At 36.5% G+C, this 19,181-nt stretch overlaps 1 protein-coding gene across 1 annotated transcript; it reads right to left on the reverse strand.

The window, feature by feature from the left end:
- Positions 1 to 1,019: 1,019 nt before the first annotated feature.
- LOC121312705 (receptor-interacting serine/threonine-protein kinase 2-like) lies at positions 1,020 to 17,497 on the reverse strand. The gene is made up of 12 exons (XM_041244395.1): positions 16,795 to 17,497; positions 15,213 to 15,366; positions 12,947 to 13,102; positions 9,843 to 10,003; positions 8,423 to 8,472; positions 7,201 to 7,362; positions 5,769 to 5,854; positions 5,195 to 5,293; positions 4,768 to 4,873; positions 3,168 to 3,251; positions 2,346 to 2,561; positions 1,020 to 1,556 (listed from the first exon to the last, which is right to left on the reverse strand). Exons 1-12 carry the CDS (start codon positions 16,983 to 16,985, stop codon positions 1,204 to 1,206), a joined length of 1,818 nt encoding a protein of 605 aa, XP_041100329.1. The 5' UTR covers positions 16,986 to 17,497; the 3' UTR covers positions 1,020 to 1,203.
- Between the last annotated feature and the right edge of the window lie 1,684 nt (positions 17,498 to 19,181).

Here is a 19,181-nt window from a genome sequence, read left to right on the forward strand (position 1 = left end):
AGTTTCACTAACACTTATAGTGCATTACAAAACCACAGGTTCTAGGTATTCAATTAAGGTTTAAAAAACAAATGCTGTAGGAATATTTAATTTTTAAAACGGATCTCTTAACTTGTTTTCCTAGGTTAATATTATTCTATGAAATCTTTTGTTCTCAGTTTTGGCTATAGCTAGCCCTAGCTCTGTTTAGGAACAGATTCAATTACAGTAGAAGATCAGAGTTACAAAAACCACACTTATGAACTGACTGCTCAGATGAACAGCCCAGTTTTACCTGGAAGTTTGCAATCACTCACAATGGAACCAGAAACCAGTTTAGAAAAACGCAACGTTAATGTACTGAAATGGTAAGGACTGGGAAACGCAAACATGTTACACTTTCAAAAAGAAAACCTTTCAAATATTTTTAAAAACTTGACATCGACATCGTACTCAGCAACGGGAATACCGTATTGGCAGATTGTTAGCCAAGTAAAATAAATAAATAAATAAATAAAAGGCCAAAAAAAAATCCAACAGTTTGAAAAGTAGGCGAAAGACAGCAGAGCAATACAAACAGATGCATCGTATGCATATCTGAAGATGATAAAGGAGACGAGGAAGACTTCAAAGCAAGATCGAGCAATTTTACCAGGAACATTTAAGTTTTAAACAAAGCAAAGTCTGTTTTAAAGCCAAAGGACCTCAATTGACTGAGCAAACTGCACAAATGATAAAAATATAATAAAAAAATATTTGAAACAAACACTGCGTTAACCCAGCTGTTCCTTTTAAGTCTGTGTTTTTGCTACAGTTACACTTTGAAAAGCAAGCTAAATTTAGCATTTCCCTATGTAGTACGATTTTAAAGCCTTTAAAACCACAACCATAGGAGTACTGCATTACTGTCCTGTATCCTTGTATTATTTGTCAGATTAAGGTTGTAGATAGGAGGTGTAAATATTTATTAAAACCATTGAAAACTAATTTTCAGAACATTTCAGACTTGCAAACAAATAAAAAGTTTGGCAGAATAAGAGTTTGGTCTTTACTTTTATTATAACAGAATCCTACATAACAATGTCCAATTCTCAGTCTCTTCAAGATCACTGTAATGAGTTTCAATACTTATAAATACACCTCCACTTACATAGAATTATTGAGAACACATTCTTTTGAAGAAGGCAATCCAATGTCATATGCATTGAAAAACAGGCTGAAACATTAAAAATTTTTCCGGTTCTCGGAGGTCAATGAAGATGCACTGAAAATGGTAGGTGACACGTCTGGGTAAGGCTGTAGTCCCATTTGCTTATTATCCTTTAGTTTCTGAACAATGATTCTTGCAAAGTCCTCTCCCTGGCTGTCACAAGTATCTAGCAGCTTCCTGACTTTAGCAGTTCTTGTTGACTGGGTGGTAATGAGTTCGTAGTCCTCTCTCATTAGGAGCTCTCTGGAGAGAAGTGCATCCAGAGACTGGTTAATACAAGCCTCAGTCATCTGTGTAACAACATCTTCTCTTCTGGCTTGGATCCACTGATGCGTTACTCCTGGCTGTGCATACTCTGGAATAAAAACTAAAACAAAAAGGAACATACCTTATTACCGTCACTTTCTTTCATATAAGGCAAGTAAGGACTTTTTTTCTGAATGACAACTGAAAACCTGTCTTCAAACATCTCACAACTTACAGAACTCCATTGCCATACACACTTGTCTTTAATATAAATCTACATACTGGTCAAGCAAATCAGACATGGCATTTGGTGAATCAAAAAATTCAAAGACCACCAATCCACGTGACACTGAACAATCTCATACAAACATGACCTAAGCACTTTAAGGAACAAGCCATAAACAGCATTAAGAAAAGAACAATCCAGGATCGATTACGGATTTTGAAAGGGCAGACATTCTAGTAAATGCATTCCTGAGCCACGTAACCTCTTAAAAAGCTATCTTAAACTGACAATTTTTGAAAGCGATCCTCTGTCCCTGCTTCACATGACTGAGGTTTGCAAATGTTGTGCAAGGTTTTCCTGACTGCAAACAAACCATTTTGTTGAAGGATTCATTTCCAGTTAAACCGGTTCACAAGTATTTTTTTAAACAATATGGGTATTTTTTTCCTGCTTTTAAACTTATGAAAATTATGATTTAGATCAGCTGACATTTTGATCATTAAAAAAAGACCCAAAGGTCCAGTAGTATTGTGGCTTCATCTATTTTGGCAACTGGTATTTGCTTTAATTTTGCTGCTAAACCTTAACGGAACATAGTGCACATCATTACATTTGCCTCTTCAGATTCATCCTCCAGTTAACTATCGAAGTGCATTACCAGTATAAATCATTCAGATTACATACCTGTGGGGCTGGGTTGCACTGTCATTTTACTAAGCTGGTCTGCACATTCAGACTCAGGGACAGACGGTTTGCAAGGGATGTTGAAGCCTGACTGTGCTCTGGCACTTTGGTAAATCTGATTAGGCATGTTCTCCTCAAAACTCGGGGCAATCAAAGTCATGGGTTGATCTTGCCCTGCAGCCAGGATATTTGATAAAGGATTCAGACAGATGAGCCCTATAATAGAGAAAATGTATTAAAAACCAATAGACAAAATTTAAATTCTAAAATGATCGCCAGTTGAAGATTAAACACTAAAACCTATAACACACACACACACACACACACACTTGGCACTATACAAGCTATTCTGTTATTTATAGTAACACATTTCTAAATAAAAAAAAATAAAAAAAAATAAAAACTGTGGTTCAAACTTGCAATTAAAATCCTATGGTTTTAATTAAGGGCTTCTACTTGTTGTGGTGTGTGTTTTTTAATTATTATATATATATATATTTTTTTTTAAATAGTTTATATTTCTGTTAACTGTTTTTATAGTCTCTGGCACAACAAGTGTCATAAATGTCTCATAAAGCAAAGTCCTTCAAGTTTGATACAATGATGGCATGAGACACAACGTTTATCTTATAAAAGAAAATCAGAGTTTATGGTTGATTGTTCAAAGTTACTAATTAAACTACTTGAAAATACCTTTTTTACAGTTTACAAAATGTTGTCCCTACTTAAAAAAAAAAACTGCTTTTGTGGGAAAGACAAGAGATTTTGTCTGTTTGGTTGGGCATGATAGAAAAATGAAACAATATTGTAAAAGTTCACTACCTGATTGCACTGGTATGTTATAATTACAATTATCTTTAAAATCCATCTTTTTTGAATACGAATCATTTGAAGACTCTTGCAAATCTGTTAATAAAAAAAGAGAGAGGATGAGAAGGGAATGATTGAGCAACTTTTAAAGTGTATGTGCCATAACAAAATCAGAAGTTCAGCGTCTGATCTTAAAGTATGTAGTGTGTGTATGTGTATATATACAGTATATTAAATTGTATATCTATATACAATAGACATACAATTTAAATAGCATTTTTGTATGTGTCAATTATATAATTGTACTGTAAGTAGTGATAAAATAGGACAAGTACTTAACATAGCTGAACTGCTAATGTATACTGTACATAACCATTCAAACTAACCACAGTATTTCTGTATGCCTGAATTAAGGTTAAACCTTGCTGAATAAGCATTTTTAATAACATTATATAAGACTACCAACGAAAATGCACCGAACGGCCAGCCTTGCTATTTACAGTATTCGTATGATACAAGCAGTGGGCGTGCTCTTCTTTTCCTGCTCGTGTTAACTTGCATCTGACTTGCTGGTCCCATCCTACCAGCGAATCAGTTTTGAAAATGCTGTGCAAGTACACCCCTCTGTGTATTCAATGTAAACAAACAAAAAGTCACGCCATCTTGAATCCAGAGCAGGATGACAAGCTTGTATTCATGGCAAACAGCCTGTAAATAAATTGTGCACATTGAAGAAAACTGACTGTATATAGTTTGCGCTTCTTTGGAGTTTTAAAATGAACTGCTATATAATGAAGATTTAACAACATTCAATAACGTTAAAACATTACTGTTATTATTTTTTTAAATGATCAGTGAAGTTAAACGCAATTTTGGAGTAACAATCAGCTTGACCTATAGCAGATATGCATGTTGAGGTAAGTAAATAATTTATTATTATGATGATGTTATAGGCAGGGATTATCACATTGTGCATTTCATAGATAGTGAAGGTTTGGTGGTACAATATTAACAAGTCGCAATGTGTGATGTTGCAGCTGTCAATGAATAAAACATTTCATAAACTTGTGTCTAGTTTATATAGATTACATTCCAAACTACTGTAATCCGTTTGGAATAAATATTTTAGCAACACTCCTGTAGCATGTTAAACTTGCTTTAGTCTTCTTGTTCTCCTGACGCTACCAAGGCGTAATTATCCCTCGACACCATTGTTGTGGACTAGCTTTTACTTATAACAGCAACGACATTAAAATAATCATGTTGGGGGGAGAGGAATGGAGCGAGAATGTATGTGGGCGGTACAATCCTCGATCTTTATTCGAACGATTCGATTTCTGTGCCCAATTAAATTGATTGCTATTTGGAGGCTTAACTGACAGCCCTAATCACAATGTGGCGAACATAAAAAACAAAGCAACAAACAACTGACTTTGTAATGTACAATACAGTGAAACCTAAACACTGCTCAACTATCCTCACAACAAAATCGAAATCTGGCATTTGAGATCAGCTGTGGTAACCTAGGTTGCCCATGTATGAAAGTTGTTTTTAGGATCCAGCATTCAATGACGTGTGCCACAGAGGGGTCTGCTTATATAGTAAAACTTGCCTTTGGAAGGACCAATGTTAGAAGGAGGAGCACAGCTGACAGTCAGGAACTGGGGCTGTGAAAAGCCAGCTTCTTCTGAACAGGACCACGAGGCAGAGCTGTCATCCTACAACAAAAAAACATGAGGAACTGTGTAACAGTATGTATGGAACAATAAAATATGCCCTTCAGAAAGTTCAGCAAGACATTTGATGGGATCTTAAAACAGCCGTATACTTTACTAGGACGACTCCTTAGGCTTACACTCTATTGGCTCTACTCTCTCTCGAACACACACAGGATCCTGTGCAGGGTTTTAACACCCGCTGCACAGGAAGTGAACTTATTTTTAAAGGCTTGGTTATTATTCCTTTAAATATATCTTAATGAATGAAACAGAACAGGTACTTTGTAGCAATATTTATATATTACACACATATTGTCTTACCTGCCAAGGAGGGATGTTTTTCATTACATTCAGAGTTTTCTGTCCTTTTTGACACTTCTCAGAAGTTGAACTTGATGAATAACATGATCCACTGAATAACTGAAAACAGACAAAGAGAGGTTTTAGTTATTCTTTGCACGATGTAGACAGTCACAGATGTATATGGTTTAGCATTATTTATTTTGCGCATGTCTATTTTCTGGCTTGATCCAGTGCAGAGGGTGAAGGTACCACACTGTAGAGCAGACTCTCCACACCTTCCCCATTCTTACTTTAAATGGACAGAGAACTCTATATGCTTTGCCTTCCTGGTAATTAAAACGGGACATTGTCCTGCACACACGAAAAGTCTGCCTTTTATTGCTGTACTCTGGGATATGTTTTAAAGTTGTAAAGAGGACAGTAGAAAGGGTTTAACCAAATTTAAATAAATATTCCACGACACCTTAAGAAAAACAAGAAGAAACTACCAAGTGTAACCAGGGCTAGATAATACTGTTCTACTGTTTGAATCAGAACTGATAAAAGAAGAGACTTGGGAATTCGATTTTGCAATACAAACACTGATTCTTACTTTGGATTTCTTTACTTCCAGCACTGCTTCAAGCACATCTATTTCATCAAACATTCGTACCATAGGTTCCAGTTCGATTAAACACTCTGCAAAAAACAAAACAAAAAAATAAATGGTTATTCTAGTATTTATCAGTCACTATTACAATGCATTGTACCAGTACAGTATATTTAAGCTTTCTCCTTTTTGGCGTTTACTTTTCAGGGCCTCACATAATACTTTTATTTGACTGGGGTTCTAGTTTTGAACACCATGAAACATGTTAATTACACAACTTTCAGTTTGAGTTGTTTCTGACCAGGTGAGCGGAGATTGCGGAAATACTAGTATCCACAGTAAACAATAGACATATATATATGTGTGTATCTGGCATGATTCAATCAATCAATCTTTATTTTTGTATAGCGCCTTTAATGAGGGCCGCCACAAAGCGCTTTACATGAAGAAAAGAACAAAAGAAAAAACAAATAAAGTAATACCAGTAATTTTAATAATAACAATAATACCCATAATAGTTAAAAGTTCTTAAAATAAATACAAGTCAAATAATGCTAAAAAGTAAAAATAATAAAACATACCATAAAGAGATGAGAAAATATCATTTTAGATAACTGGATATGCCCAACTATAAAAATGTGTTTTTAATCGAGATTTAAAAACATCAGCTGAGGGAGCTTCCCTTACAGTACTGGGCAGCTCATTCCATAATTTCACTGAGCTCATTTTGCGAAAATTGACCTAACAGTGCTACAATACCTAATGCGCTTGCTAGCAAGCACCTTCTAGGTACAATTCCAAGACCAATGACCAACAGATTAGTGGAACGATTCCTTCAGGCCAGAAGCGTAGCAGATTTCAAGAGAAAATTGTTGAAGTCGGAACTGGGAACATTTTGGGATCTGCAGATGCGAGTCTATGACGGTCAGTAAGAAAAAAAATTAGCACAGCTGGCTAGTACCAGCTGGTAAACTGCATGGACAACGCTTCGTCGTAGTACGTTTCATCCATACAAATTTATCTCTGTGCAAACATTAGCAGTAGCAGATACAGCATGCCTAAAGTGATTATGTGAATGGATGAAAGAATGTGGCAGATAACATCATCTTCTGAGATGAGGCAATTTTTCACCTGAACGGGGCCACAAACTGCAGAACATGTGTTACTGGGCTGGGGAAAATCCCAACATTTAGTTAGGGAAGATACGCAACTCAATCCCTGCGTCATGGTGTGGTGTGGGATCTACAGCAACAATAGTTATTGGGATATTGGGTTGTTGTTTCGGTCAATGAAGAATGCCACATCTGTCCTACTGAACATTCTTTCACCATACCCTGATGACCTTCCACTAGCTACTTAAATGTTGACATTATTAAACAACCCTCTGGTGGCCAAATGGTGCATATATACATAAATATCAAAATCAAAAACATACTTATGAAGGAGAGTCGTACATCTGGATTTGTTGCCCAGCCACTGGTCATAAGCTCTATCAAGGTGTCTCTGCCAGGGATGTCAAACGGCAAACTCTCTTCGCTGGTATCTGGACGACTTCCTTTCAAAACACTAAACATGATCTGCATGGGGTTTGTAGCTTCTGTAAATAATTAAACACCAATTTAAGAGACATAGAGTTTTCACTGAACCTATGCCATGCACATATCATGAAAATATAATTGAAAAAATAACTAGAGAATGGTTTTGGGGGGTGGGGGTGGGTTGCATTACTGGCAGAATTTAATAATGTCATGGTGAAGGATGGCTGTTTAAGGTACCTCCTGCTGTACTATAGACACTATCTGATGACGTAGATACATTATATTATTACAAAGTAAATGTGTTTGTAGTTGAGATGAGAAATAAATAGTCAGATCAGTACATGGGGAGGGAGGTGGGGGGAATAAAAATTAAATAATATCAAGTACAGCAGTTATATGGAATGACAGGTGCAAGAAATACAAATGGGTTGCAAAACAATATGCGGCACATGATAAAACCACACAAAAGAATTAAGGATCCAAAACATTGAAAAGATGTAAAACTGTATTTCTTCATTTTAGATTGAGAGCAGTCCACTCCTGCTAGACACAATCCACATTGTATCAGGCAGGTCAATCAAGTCATCACGTAGTTGACTGCTGAAAGTGATTCCACTTATTAGAGCTTGCATCAGTAAGCTGCTCATGCAGTTAAGTCACAATGTCAAACTGCAGCAAATAAACAGATGCAACCTTATATAATTGTACTATAAATGTGATGCAGATTAATAAATTCAACTCTGGATCAGAAAATGAACTTGCTAATTTGCACTCTCTGTTGGAACAGAGGTTGGATTTTAAAGCTGATCGTTTAAAAGCCACCGCAAATGATGATCAGCAGCATAAAAGCAGGCCCTTCATTATATTCTAACAACACTGTTACTTTGGAAGTTATTCTATACCCTTAACTGGACCCGCTGAACCAAGAGAGGCACTTTTATCTCAATAAGAACGTCCCAGTGAACTCTTTCGAGTGTTTGTAGTCAGTCGGTATGTCATTTATTTTTTGTTTCAGTTTGGTGTATCTGGTAGAGGCACTGGGTAAGTATGTTTAGATGACGTACCTGGTACATGTTGTGGCACTGAAGACATGAAGTATAAAATGCTATATGATATTACCTTCAAATGGTATCTTTCTTGATAGGGCTTCCCACATAATTATTGAATAGCTGTAATAAGAAACAATTAAAAAAATCTGATTTTACATTTTTGTCACAAATCACAACAACATATTTAATTTCTCTCCAGTTTTTTTTTTTTTTTTTTTTTTTTTAATTATGTGTTCTATGTTAGATCCTCTATTGTTGTGTATGCTTACTAACTATTCCAGCAACAACAACCAAAAAATCATTATTGATGCCGCTTGTGGGAAAGCGAGGTGGGGAATCATTTTAGTGTTGCATTGTGCACTGAAGGCCATAGGTGAAGCATTGTGCATTGAATCTTGTGCAATACTTATGTGCTTCCCCACCATCAGCCTTGATAGTTATAGCTGATAAGCATGGCAAATAATGAAAATGACAGTGTCCTTTTATTTGCCCACCCTGAGAATTAATCTAATAGTAAATCCTAGCATATCTTAAAACTATGCAATGGGAGTCTGTTTTCCCTCCCAGTGCCATTTTCACTTGGTAGAGAACAACTACATAGCCATTGTAGTGGTGAGTTGACAAGGAAGCCTGGGCTGCTTTACATCCACCTGGATTACATCCACATTATAATTAGGAAGGTTAGATTCCATTTAATTTGCTAAACTTTAATCCATTAACTGTGTGATCGTATTGTTTAACTGAATTAAAATAAATACATAAAATAAAATATTATAAAAGAAATAGCCTGGTTGCAGCAAGAAAAATACAGTCCCATTAAAAGAAAAGCCACAATTCGCCAAAAGTAATGACACCAGCAGTGAAGTCTGTTCTCCATAATGGCCCATAGAGTTTCAGTTTTAAATCATGAGCAACAAATGTCTTGATTAGGCAGCACAGGCCAACCAAGTATTATATTATGTTACCCACAAACAAGCAGCCAATTTGTAGGAAAGGTTATACAATGGATACGCTGATCATCAACTAGCAAGCGTGAACATTCGCTTGGATCACATTTTATGCCAGACCCTATCATTTGATTTTAACTAATATTAAAATGAGTAAGTAGGCTAATGGTGCTACAATAGCTTTTCTATATACAGCTCTGAAATGCATACATTTAATAATTTATTTCAATTTCTAATACAATTCAATCTTTATTCCTCACTTTCCATATGGGCAAGTTTTGACTCAATCCCTACATGACCAACAATACTGTAAAGATTATCAGTTTATCAAGGTGGGCAGAAGGGAGCCATTTTCTCAGGCTCAGCCAAGTCAACACCATCAGTTACCACATGTAAAACTGTTACTATCTCATAAATATTCTTAACGGTTCTCTTGAAGTTTATATGCAAGTTGTTTCAATACATTCATGTTTATTCAAGTGCAGTCATACAACCAGAACACAAAGCCCCTGTAAATTAATGTGTGCTCAAGACAGTGTGTACCTGTACATGTCGTGCTTCACATCTGCCCTCCTGTTCCTGGAAGAAGGCTCATACTCTTCTGGAGGCATGTAGATAACCGTCCCTCCCATTTCAGGTGGCTTGGATCCAGATGCTTTACTAATAGACAGCTGACGCCATTTCGAAAGTCCAAAATCTGCTATCTAAAATCAAAAGATTTATATTTGGAAGCAATAACATGATCTAAAATACCGAGTATAGTGTAGTAATTTAGGTTTAACAAAGTCAAATGTTCATGATATCACAAAATGTATGTCATATTGACAGGCAGCAAGATAATATACTCCCTCAACGAACTTGGCTGGGACCAAAACTTTAAAATACAAAAAAAATAAATAAATAACAAAATCTATCAAAAACGCATCATTCTAGTTTTCTACTGAAGAAGTGACAAAGCACTTAATAATAATAATAATAATAATAATAATAATAATAATAATAATAATAATAATAATAATAATAATTATATTATTATTATTATTATTATTATTATTATTATTATTATTATTCACCAGGATGGAATAACTGATAACAGATCCTGTCCACCAGTTACACATACAGTCTGTTTTTTTGTTTTCCTGGATGTAGGATACACACGTAACAGAACAGCCATGCTTGGTTAACTGTGGAAATAGTATGGGGATTTCCAGTAGGACTCCAAACGAAACCAAGGGCTTAGATGGTGAAGAATATGAGCAGAGCTGAACCAGGCTTCACTACAAACACAGGATATGTTTTACACCAGTCACAACTCAATATATTCTTTACTTTGGAACAATAAATAATGGAAATGCCCCAAGTGTAAACTGCAATTGCAGAGTCTCCTCCTTAAACACACAAATAGCTACTGTCCAAACTATAACCTCACTTTCTTCACGGGAATGATATCTTTCTCTCATTTTCAGTAGACTCCCAATAAATAAAACACAGTACAAAACTGGCTGTTTTTCACGGACATATTAGATTAGTTCCTGTTTAAAAAGACTTGCTTCCCATTTCTAAATTTAACAGTAGCTTTGGCTGAGCTTTTTTCACTACCACTTTGAATAAATAATTGTGCAAGATTAACTAGTAAAAGACAAATTATAGGCTATTTAACTAGAAAAGTAAAAAGGTACATTTAAAATTGAATGTCTTAACCTGAAGACCAATTTTATAATTATTTATAATTGTCTTATTCTACCTAAGCATTATATAAAGCTCAAATCATATTTATTGATGCTTCAGGTATCAGATACACACACACGCACAAAGGTACCCACCAGACTGAAGATTGCAAAGATAATTCAACTAATCTAAATCCTGCCATGGAAATAATTTAAACTCACGTACCAAGGTTATAAAAACATCAAACATGTAACAATGTATGCAAGTCTCTCAAGTGCATTTCTGTAAAGGATAAGGGGATTTAGGATCTGCCAGCATTTCGATCAATTGAATATAACCAAGAACCTCCCCATAGAGGAAACTTAGTCTTAAGTCTGAAAAGAAACGTGCATTATTTCCAGTGATTTAATTTACTGTTATACTTTTAATCTGAGAAATAATACTAAGGAAACCCATTTATTTTTAAAGCCTAGAGAGCCATGTTTAACCAGTAAAATTCCAGTCCTCTGTTGCAAACTTCAAGTGTACTTGGTTAACTGGTGAGTTTGCAAGTGTGGTGGTTCTAACTTGGAGGTTATATTGCACTGCATCTCAAATCTATTGATTGCACAAATATCTAGGGGTTTTTTTTGTTTTGTTTTGCAGTGTGTACTGTATGTAAACTCCACAGAATCTCTTAACATTAAGAACAAAAGAAAGTTTACAAACGAGAGGAGGCCATTCGGCCCATCTTGCTCGTTTGGCTGTTAGTAGTTTATTGATCCCAGAATCTCAAGCAGTTTCTTGAAGGATTCCAGGGTGTCAGCTTCAACAACATTACTGGGGAGTTGGTTCCAGACCCTCACGATTCTCTGTGTAAAAAAGTGCCTCCTATTTTCTGTTCTGAATGCCCCTTTGTCTAATCTCCATTTGTGACCCCTGGTCCTTGTTTCTTTTTTGAGGTCGAAAAAGTCCCTTGGGTTGACATTGTCAATACCTTTTAGAATTTTGAATGCTTGAATTAGGTCGCTATATAGTCTTCTTTGTTCAAGACTGAATAGAGTCAATTCTTTTAGCCTATCTGCATATGACATGCCTTTTAAACCCGGATTAATTCTGGTCGCTCTTCTTTGCACTCTTTCTAGAGTAGCAATATCCTTTTTGTAGCGAGGTGACCAGAACTGAACACAAGATAAGGTCTTACTAATACATTGTACAGTTTTAACATTACTTTCCTTGATTTAAATTCAACACGTTTCACAATGTATCCGAGTATCTTGTTGGCCTTTTTTATAGCTTCCCCACATTGTCTAGATGAAGACATTTCTGAGTCAACACAAACTCCTAGGTCTTTTTCATAGATTCCTTCTCCAATTTCAGTATCTCCCATATGATATTTATAATGCACATTTTTATTTCCTGTGTGCAGTACCTTACACTTTTCTCTACTAAATGCCATTTGCCATGTGTCTGCCCAGTTCTGAATCTTGTCTAGATCATTTTGAATGACCTTTGCTGCTGCAAGTGTTTGCCACTCCTCCTATTTTTGTGTCATCTGCAAATTTAACAAGTTTGCTTACTATACCAGAATCTAAATCATTAATGTAGATTAGAAATAGCAGAGGACCCAATACTGATCCCTGTGGTACTCCACTGGTTACCTCACTCCATTCTGAGGTTTCTCCTCTAATCAGTACTTTCTGTTTTCTACATGTTAACCACTCCCAAATCCATGTATATGTGTTTCCTTGAAGCCCAATTGTGTTCAGTTTGAGAATTAATCTTTTATGCAGGACTTTGTCAAAGGCTTTCTGGAAATCTAAATAAACCATGTCATATGCTTTGCAATTATCCATTATCGATGTTGCATCCTCCAAAAAATCGGGCAGGTTAGTTAGACACGATCTCCCTTTCTTAAAACCATGTTGACAGTCTCCCAGGATACTGTTACCATATAGGTAATTTTCCATTTTGGATCTTACTGTTATAAGTTAACATACCTTCACATGGAATTCAGCATCAAGAAGAATGTTCTGAGTCTTCAGGTCATGATGTAACAAAGGTGGTGTCATATTATGTAGAAAATTCACTCCTAATGCAATTTCATAGAGGATACGAAGTCTCAATGACCAGGCAAGTCTTGGGTAGATTTCTTTCTGTGACAGAAAATTTGCAAAATACTCATCAACAGTCCAAGCTGAAACTGCATGGAGAAATTGTTCAAACAAAGGAACTTATCAAGCTAGGCTTGGGGGGGGGGGGGGGGGGGGGGGGGGGGGTCTGTTAAATGTATTTTTAAAAAATGGTGGATCTAAATACTGCCACAGTTGAGAAAATAAAAAGTAGGGCTCTTTGAACATAGATCTTGTAAAAATCTAACTAATTGTGCTTCAGCATGTTTTAAACATATTTCTATCAGCAAAAAAAATAAAAAAATGTACAACTGCAAAACGGTTCTATTTTAACGATATGCAGTGGATCAGATGTTGTTAGTATGAATTTGTACGTGAATGGATCCAGTCAGCCTTTGATGTGAATGTTGATTTTGTTTTTCATTATTACTTAAAAAAAGAAGAAAGTGACACACTGCCATAGAATGGCCATGTTTTATCCGAGTCGTTTCATGGTCAAAGTGTACTCTACCATCAAAAACACTTGACATGGGCTTAATACCACTGCTTCATACATACTGCTAGATAACTGACTGCAGAGATAGAAGATCAGTTATGCTAAGAGTATTTCAGCTGTAATGTCTTGATTGGGTTTTTGCTGCAATCACAAGTTAAGGCATGATCTTAAGTGCCTTCCAGTAAGTGAGTGCTGGTGTACCGCCTTGCATGACTCAAACTTTCACAAATAAGTTTCTTAGAAGATAATTTGAAACCAGCTTGCTTCAGCAGAAAACCTAATGGCTAACACTGTACCAGGGTACAAAAAAGAGGAATAAGCATCACGTTGTGCTGTCCTTGCACCGATTTACCACCTTGCCAGAATCTGTGTCACAGTTTCTAAATTAACAAGGGGAAAAATAGATCAGTCTGTTTGGGATTTCTATGTATAAAAAATTTAAAACAACAGACCATCAACAAAGTCGCTATTTAATGTAGCTGTCAAGAAACTTCAGCATTTTAAACAAGAGTCCAACATAAACTGACAAATAGTGATCGCTACATAAAGTTGCATATGCTGCGAGTCAACCTGATTTTGTTTCTGTTTGCCATATCATACAGATATGTCACTCCAAAATGCCTCAAGGTTTTCAGCACTGGTCCAACTTGTAAAGGAAATATCTGGATATTAAAAGGATATCCAAACATGAAAATTCCATGTTTGTTAACTATAAACAGTTAATGTTTTTTTTTTTGTTTGTTTAGTTTTTTTTTTTTTGTGTGTAAAAAACACCAAATTTTTCTCTCTCGAGCGAGATATATATATATATATATATATATATATATATATATATATATATATATATATATATATCACACACATACACTTCCTTGGAATATGCGAAAAATAATGTAATGGTACATTAAGGGGATGATTCACACTCTTCTTTGTTATTATTTGCTTATTTTAGCGGACGCCTTTATCCAAGGAGACTAGGATGTGTGAACCATGCATCAGCTGCAGAGAATCAGTGAGGGAACCAGGGACCTTTATCCAAGGAGACTAGGATGTGTGAACTATGCATCAGCTGCAGAGAATCAGTGAGGGAACCCGGGACCTCCTGGTTACAAGCCCTTTTCTTTAACTACCAGACCATACAGCCGCCTATTATCCCCTGATATTCTTGAATTATAATGCATTACTATTTCTGCACTCCTGGATATTTGGCACATTTACTAAAGCACCAGCACAGCTGATCTATGGAGATGTATGAGATAAAGCCTGTGAAAAGTGACATTTCTGTTATGACGCCAGTTTAAAATGACCACTTCGGGTGTTCTTGGGGTGTGCACCAGTAATTTCACTAGCACTCAACGGTGAGTTTGTCAGAGAAATCCTAAAGGAACTGAAATTACACCACAGGAAATAGAAACATAACAAAACACCAGTACCAAACATCCCCCGACACAGCTGTGAGTTTATAACTGCAGCTAACTGTATGATGCAAAAGTAGCTTACTTGGCATGTCATCAGTGTGTACAGAATGGAATAGGAATTAGCAGTTAAATGTTGAATTGTAATTTTATAAAATGTTATGGTGACAGGTGGATGGAGAGACAGACACCCCATATTAAATCTATCAAACTAAATAAATACCTCGTGTAGTAGCTGGTCCAACGATCCATTGCTCATATATTCTGTCACAATGCAGAAGAATTCAGGTTCATTGCAGACACCAAAAATCTGGATAATGTAGTTAAACCTGGCTTTATGGAGTACCTCTGCTTCCTTTAAAAGACTGTTTCTTTCCCTGAGCAAAGATAAAAGGTCACATTTGAACTACCTTATTCTACATTATACTAACAAACATGTATCATACCACGCTTCTGTATGAGACACAAGTGTGTACTTCAAAAAAAAATTTAACACAACCATGACAGTCATTTCTTAGTAGGTTGGCAATATAATGTGGACAACTTTTGTTGTAGGTCAGTACTTTGATTGAAGTCCATGAATGGAATATTAAAACAACATTAAAACACAAAACACATTCCTGTGGTCTGCTTTAGAAGCAGCAGCACAGATTGTACATGTTGTCACTATCTGGAAAGCTAATGCTTTAGAGGTATGCTGGAAAGAATGTGCGAGAGGACTTACACCATGGCTGCGTTTTGTTAACATTTAATCTATTTTACAGTATACCAGTACTGACTACAAATGACATGCATGGTACAATAAACACAGGTATAGCGCTAGCTCATATTCTTTCTTTTTAATTGGTTAAGTATAGTGTGAATGCCATTACTTCAGTTGAAATCATCCAGATAAGATGATAAGTACACAGTCCATAGTGTGCGGACACTAGTGTACACTGGGGTCAGTTCTTTTTCATACTGCAATCTGATTTAACTCTGCTGCTCCCACTTCCAAGAGGTTGCAATAGCAGTCCAACCAGTGGGGTATGCACACCATGATTATGCATGTCTGTCACAAAAGTCAAAGGGGAAATCACAGGAACCTGCATCATATGACAGAGTGGAAATGAGTGTGTGTGGGTGGGGGACCTGGTTTGTACAGGATTTACAATGAACTTGTTTTACTAGCTTGTTCTCTACCAGAACTTAATACATTTGAATTGCTTTATTTTTTATTGCTAAGCAGTCAAAAGCAGAGGGTATATTAGAAGAGATTTTTGGCCAGTCAACAAACTCTAAATATTTATTTATTTATGGTACACACATTACATAAACTATAACCTCCTTTTCTGTATTGATGTAGGGCAAGGATGGTACCGATTGTATTTGAATCATCTAAACAGGGGCATTTAAAGGGCTGGTTTCACATCATCTGACTAGCACTAGTCTTGGACTACCCGATGTTGTAGAGGTAAATTAGTCCACGATTAGTTCTAGCCAGAACACGTGACTCCAGGTTTGTTTCAGTCCCTACAGTACTGATTCTGATCCTGAGCCAGACCTGATCTGACCCCAGGAGAGCAGCTAATCGAGACCTTGCATTAAACTTCTCTTTCAAATGTTAATACAGGATACGTTTGGCCTTTTTCGAGCGCAGACCATGTTTGACAAGTAATCACGTATGTATTATTGCAATTGATTTTGCCGCTACATTGTCACAATAGGTAAATACAGGACCATGTAAACAAGTGCAGACGGGGCCGCCAATTCCCAGGTAATGCAGACAGATGGCAAGGAAATAATTGTGCAATCAATGCACCTACCTTTCTCCGACAGGGCAGTCTAACTTGAGGCACTTGATCGCCACTGTAGTCCTCCAGTCAGAATGCTGAGCTCGGAACACTGTGCCAAACCCTCCCCTGCTCAAGTAGTGCAAGTCAGTGAGCTTCTGATAGGGGATCACAGGGAGGGTGCTGGTAAGGCTGCATAAATTTACACAGCCAGAATGCTCCATTTGACCCTCCAAGAAATTAAATGTATAAGCAAAAGTGGATTTTAATTCAATAAGTTAGCTTGACATATCATATGCAAGGTTTCAGTTGTAGTTTCACTTCAGTGAAAACGTAAAAATATGGTCCACCGGATGTTTGGTAAAAATAAAAACAATCAACCCCGTTTCCAGTGTCATTAAAATATAATCACATTCTGATTCCGATTCCATTTTCATCCGTCATTATGAATCCAAACCTTCTGTAGTCCAGTCAAGTTTCAGTCATAAACACCTGCAAAAAAGCAATGGCACATTGGTGAATAAAGATGAGCCGCGTACAAAGCTGCTAAGTACTGCACAAATACAAAACCCAAAAGCTCGCCATGCTTTCCTTAAGCTGTAATCTATTCGCTGAAAACACGCCTAAACAATAATAACTCTCATCACACAATGCAATCAACTACTACAATTTAAACAAACACTGTGGTGTAGGAGATTAGGCCATCAGTGCTGCAGGGTTTTTCCCAACAGTCAACTTCCGGGCTTCCGGGTCTGACGTTAGCGTTGCTCAATCTGACCGCCTATTCCGGGAAAAAGTACCGCGGCAAGGCTGAAGAAGCATCACAAAATAATACATTTAGTTTTGCAAATTTAAATAATAGTAATAATAATAATAATAATAATAATAATAATAATAATAATAATATAATCGCATGTAGCGTATGCTACTTTTATATGTATGGCTTTATACCGAGAAATAAATGAATTGGTCTGTATATACCAACATATATATATATATATATGATATATATATATATATATATATATATATATATATATATATATATATATATATATAACTGTATAAGTATAAGCTTGTCTATAAACACTTAATACTTCATTGTATGATACGTGTACTTATATAAGCTGCTAATCATAAGTGAACTGCATTCAAAAATTTTATTTTTAAATGAAAATGTAAATCTTGTCAATTACAATGAAATGGTCACCCAAAGCAAGGGGATTTCAGTCTGAAGGCCAAGTCAGTTAAAAGTCTGAAATGTGTATAATACTGTGTTAGAACACTGGCCTAAGTATAAAAGTGTCTTTGTTAGATGTTCTCTGAGTTAACTAGCATGTTACCTAATTAACCTTTTGTCACCAATTATTAACAGATGAGGGTCCATGATTCCTATAAATATAGGTAGCATAGGCACAAGTTTGTCATTCCTGAATGTAAGGGAGCAGAAAATGACAAAATACGCTCAGTTAAAAAGAAAAAAGACAGTCTGTAATTACTTTTAAGAAATGAAAAAAGAACTTTGCAAGTGTCTGTAGCTTTTGTGGCCAAGACCATCAAACGTTTTGAAGAAACTGGCACTCATGAGGACTGAACAAGGTCAGACAGGCCAAGGGTGACCTCAGAATGAGAGAACACGTTCACTCAAGTCTGCGAAACCGATGATTATCTGCCCCTGAAATACAAGCTCAGCTAAATGCTACTAGAAGTACAGATGTTTCAACATCAACTGTTCAGAGGAGATTGCGTGAAGCTGGCCTAACTGGAAGAATTGCTACAAAGAAACCATTGTTAAGAGTGCAGAATAAGAGGAAGAGACTTGCATGGGCTAAAAAACACAGAAACTGGACGTTTGAGGAGTGGAAGTTGGTCTTATGGACTGATGAGTCAAAATTTGAAATATTTGGGTCCAACTGCCGAGTATATGTAAGACGCAGAGAGGGTGAACGCATGAGTTCTGCATGTGTGGTTCCCACTGTCAAGCATGGAGGAGGCCATGTCATGGTCTGAGGTTGCTTTGCTGGTGGCAGAGTTGGTGATCTTTACCAAGTCCATGGCAAGCCCAACCAGCATTATTATCATAGCATACTTCAGAGGCATGCCATTCGATCAGGATAACAGCTAGTTGGGCAATCCTTCATTCTTCAGCAAGATAATGACCCGAAACACACCTCAAAGTTGTACAAGAACTATCTGGCGAAGAAGGAAAGTGAAGGACAAGTCACTCTAATGAACTGGTCTGCCCATTCTCCAGACCTCAATCCCATAGAACTTGTGTGGGACGAACTGGACAGAAGAGTCAAAACAAAGCTACCCACAAGTGCCCTACATCTCTGGGAATTGCTGCAGAAGAGCTGGGAAGACATGACGGGTGATTTCCTGCTGAAACTTGTTAACCGAATACCTTGTGTTTGTGAGGC

Source organism: Polyodon spathula, chromosome 3, assembly GCF_017654505.1.
Source record: "Polyodon spathula isolate WHYD16114869_AA chromosome 3, ASM1765450v1, whole genome shotgun sequence".
Taxonomy (NCBI): domain Eukaryota; kingdom Metazoa; phylum Chordata; class Actinopteri; order Acipenseriformes; family Polyodontidae; genus Polyodon; species Polyodon spathula.

Excerpts from the sequence above, each read along its gene's own strand:
- LOC121312705 (XM_041244395.1), bottom strand. The coding sequence starts at position 16,985 with ATGGAGCATTCTGGCTGTGTAAATTTATGCAGCCTTACCAGCACCCTC. Across the intron at positions 2,562-3,167 it reads TAACATACCAGTGCAATCAG|GGCTCATCTGTCTGAATCCT; the intron begins GTAGTGAACTTT and ends TCTCTATTATAG. Across the intron at positions 1,557-2,345 it reads AGTGCAACCCAGCCCCACAG|TTTTTATTCCAGAGTATGCA; the intron begins GTATGTAATCTG and ends TTTTTGTTTTAG.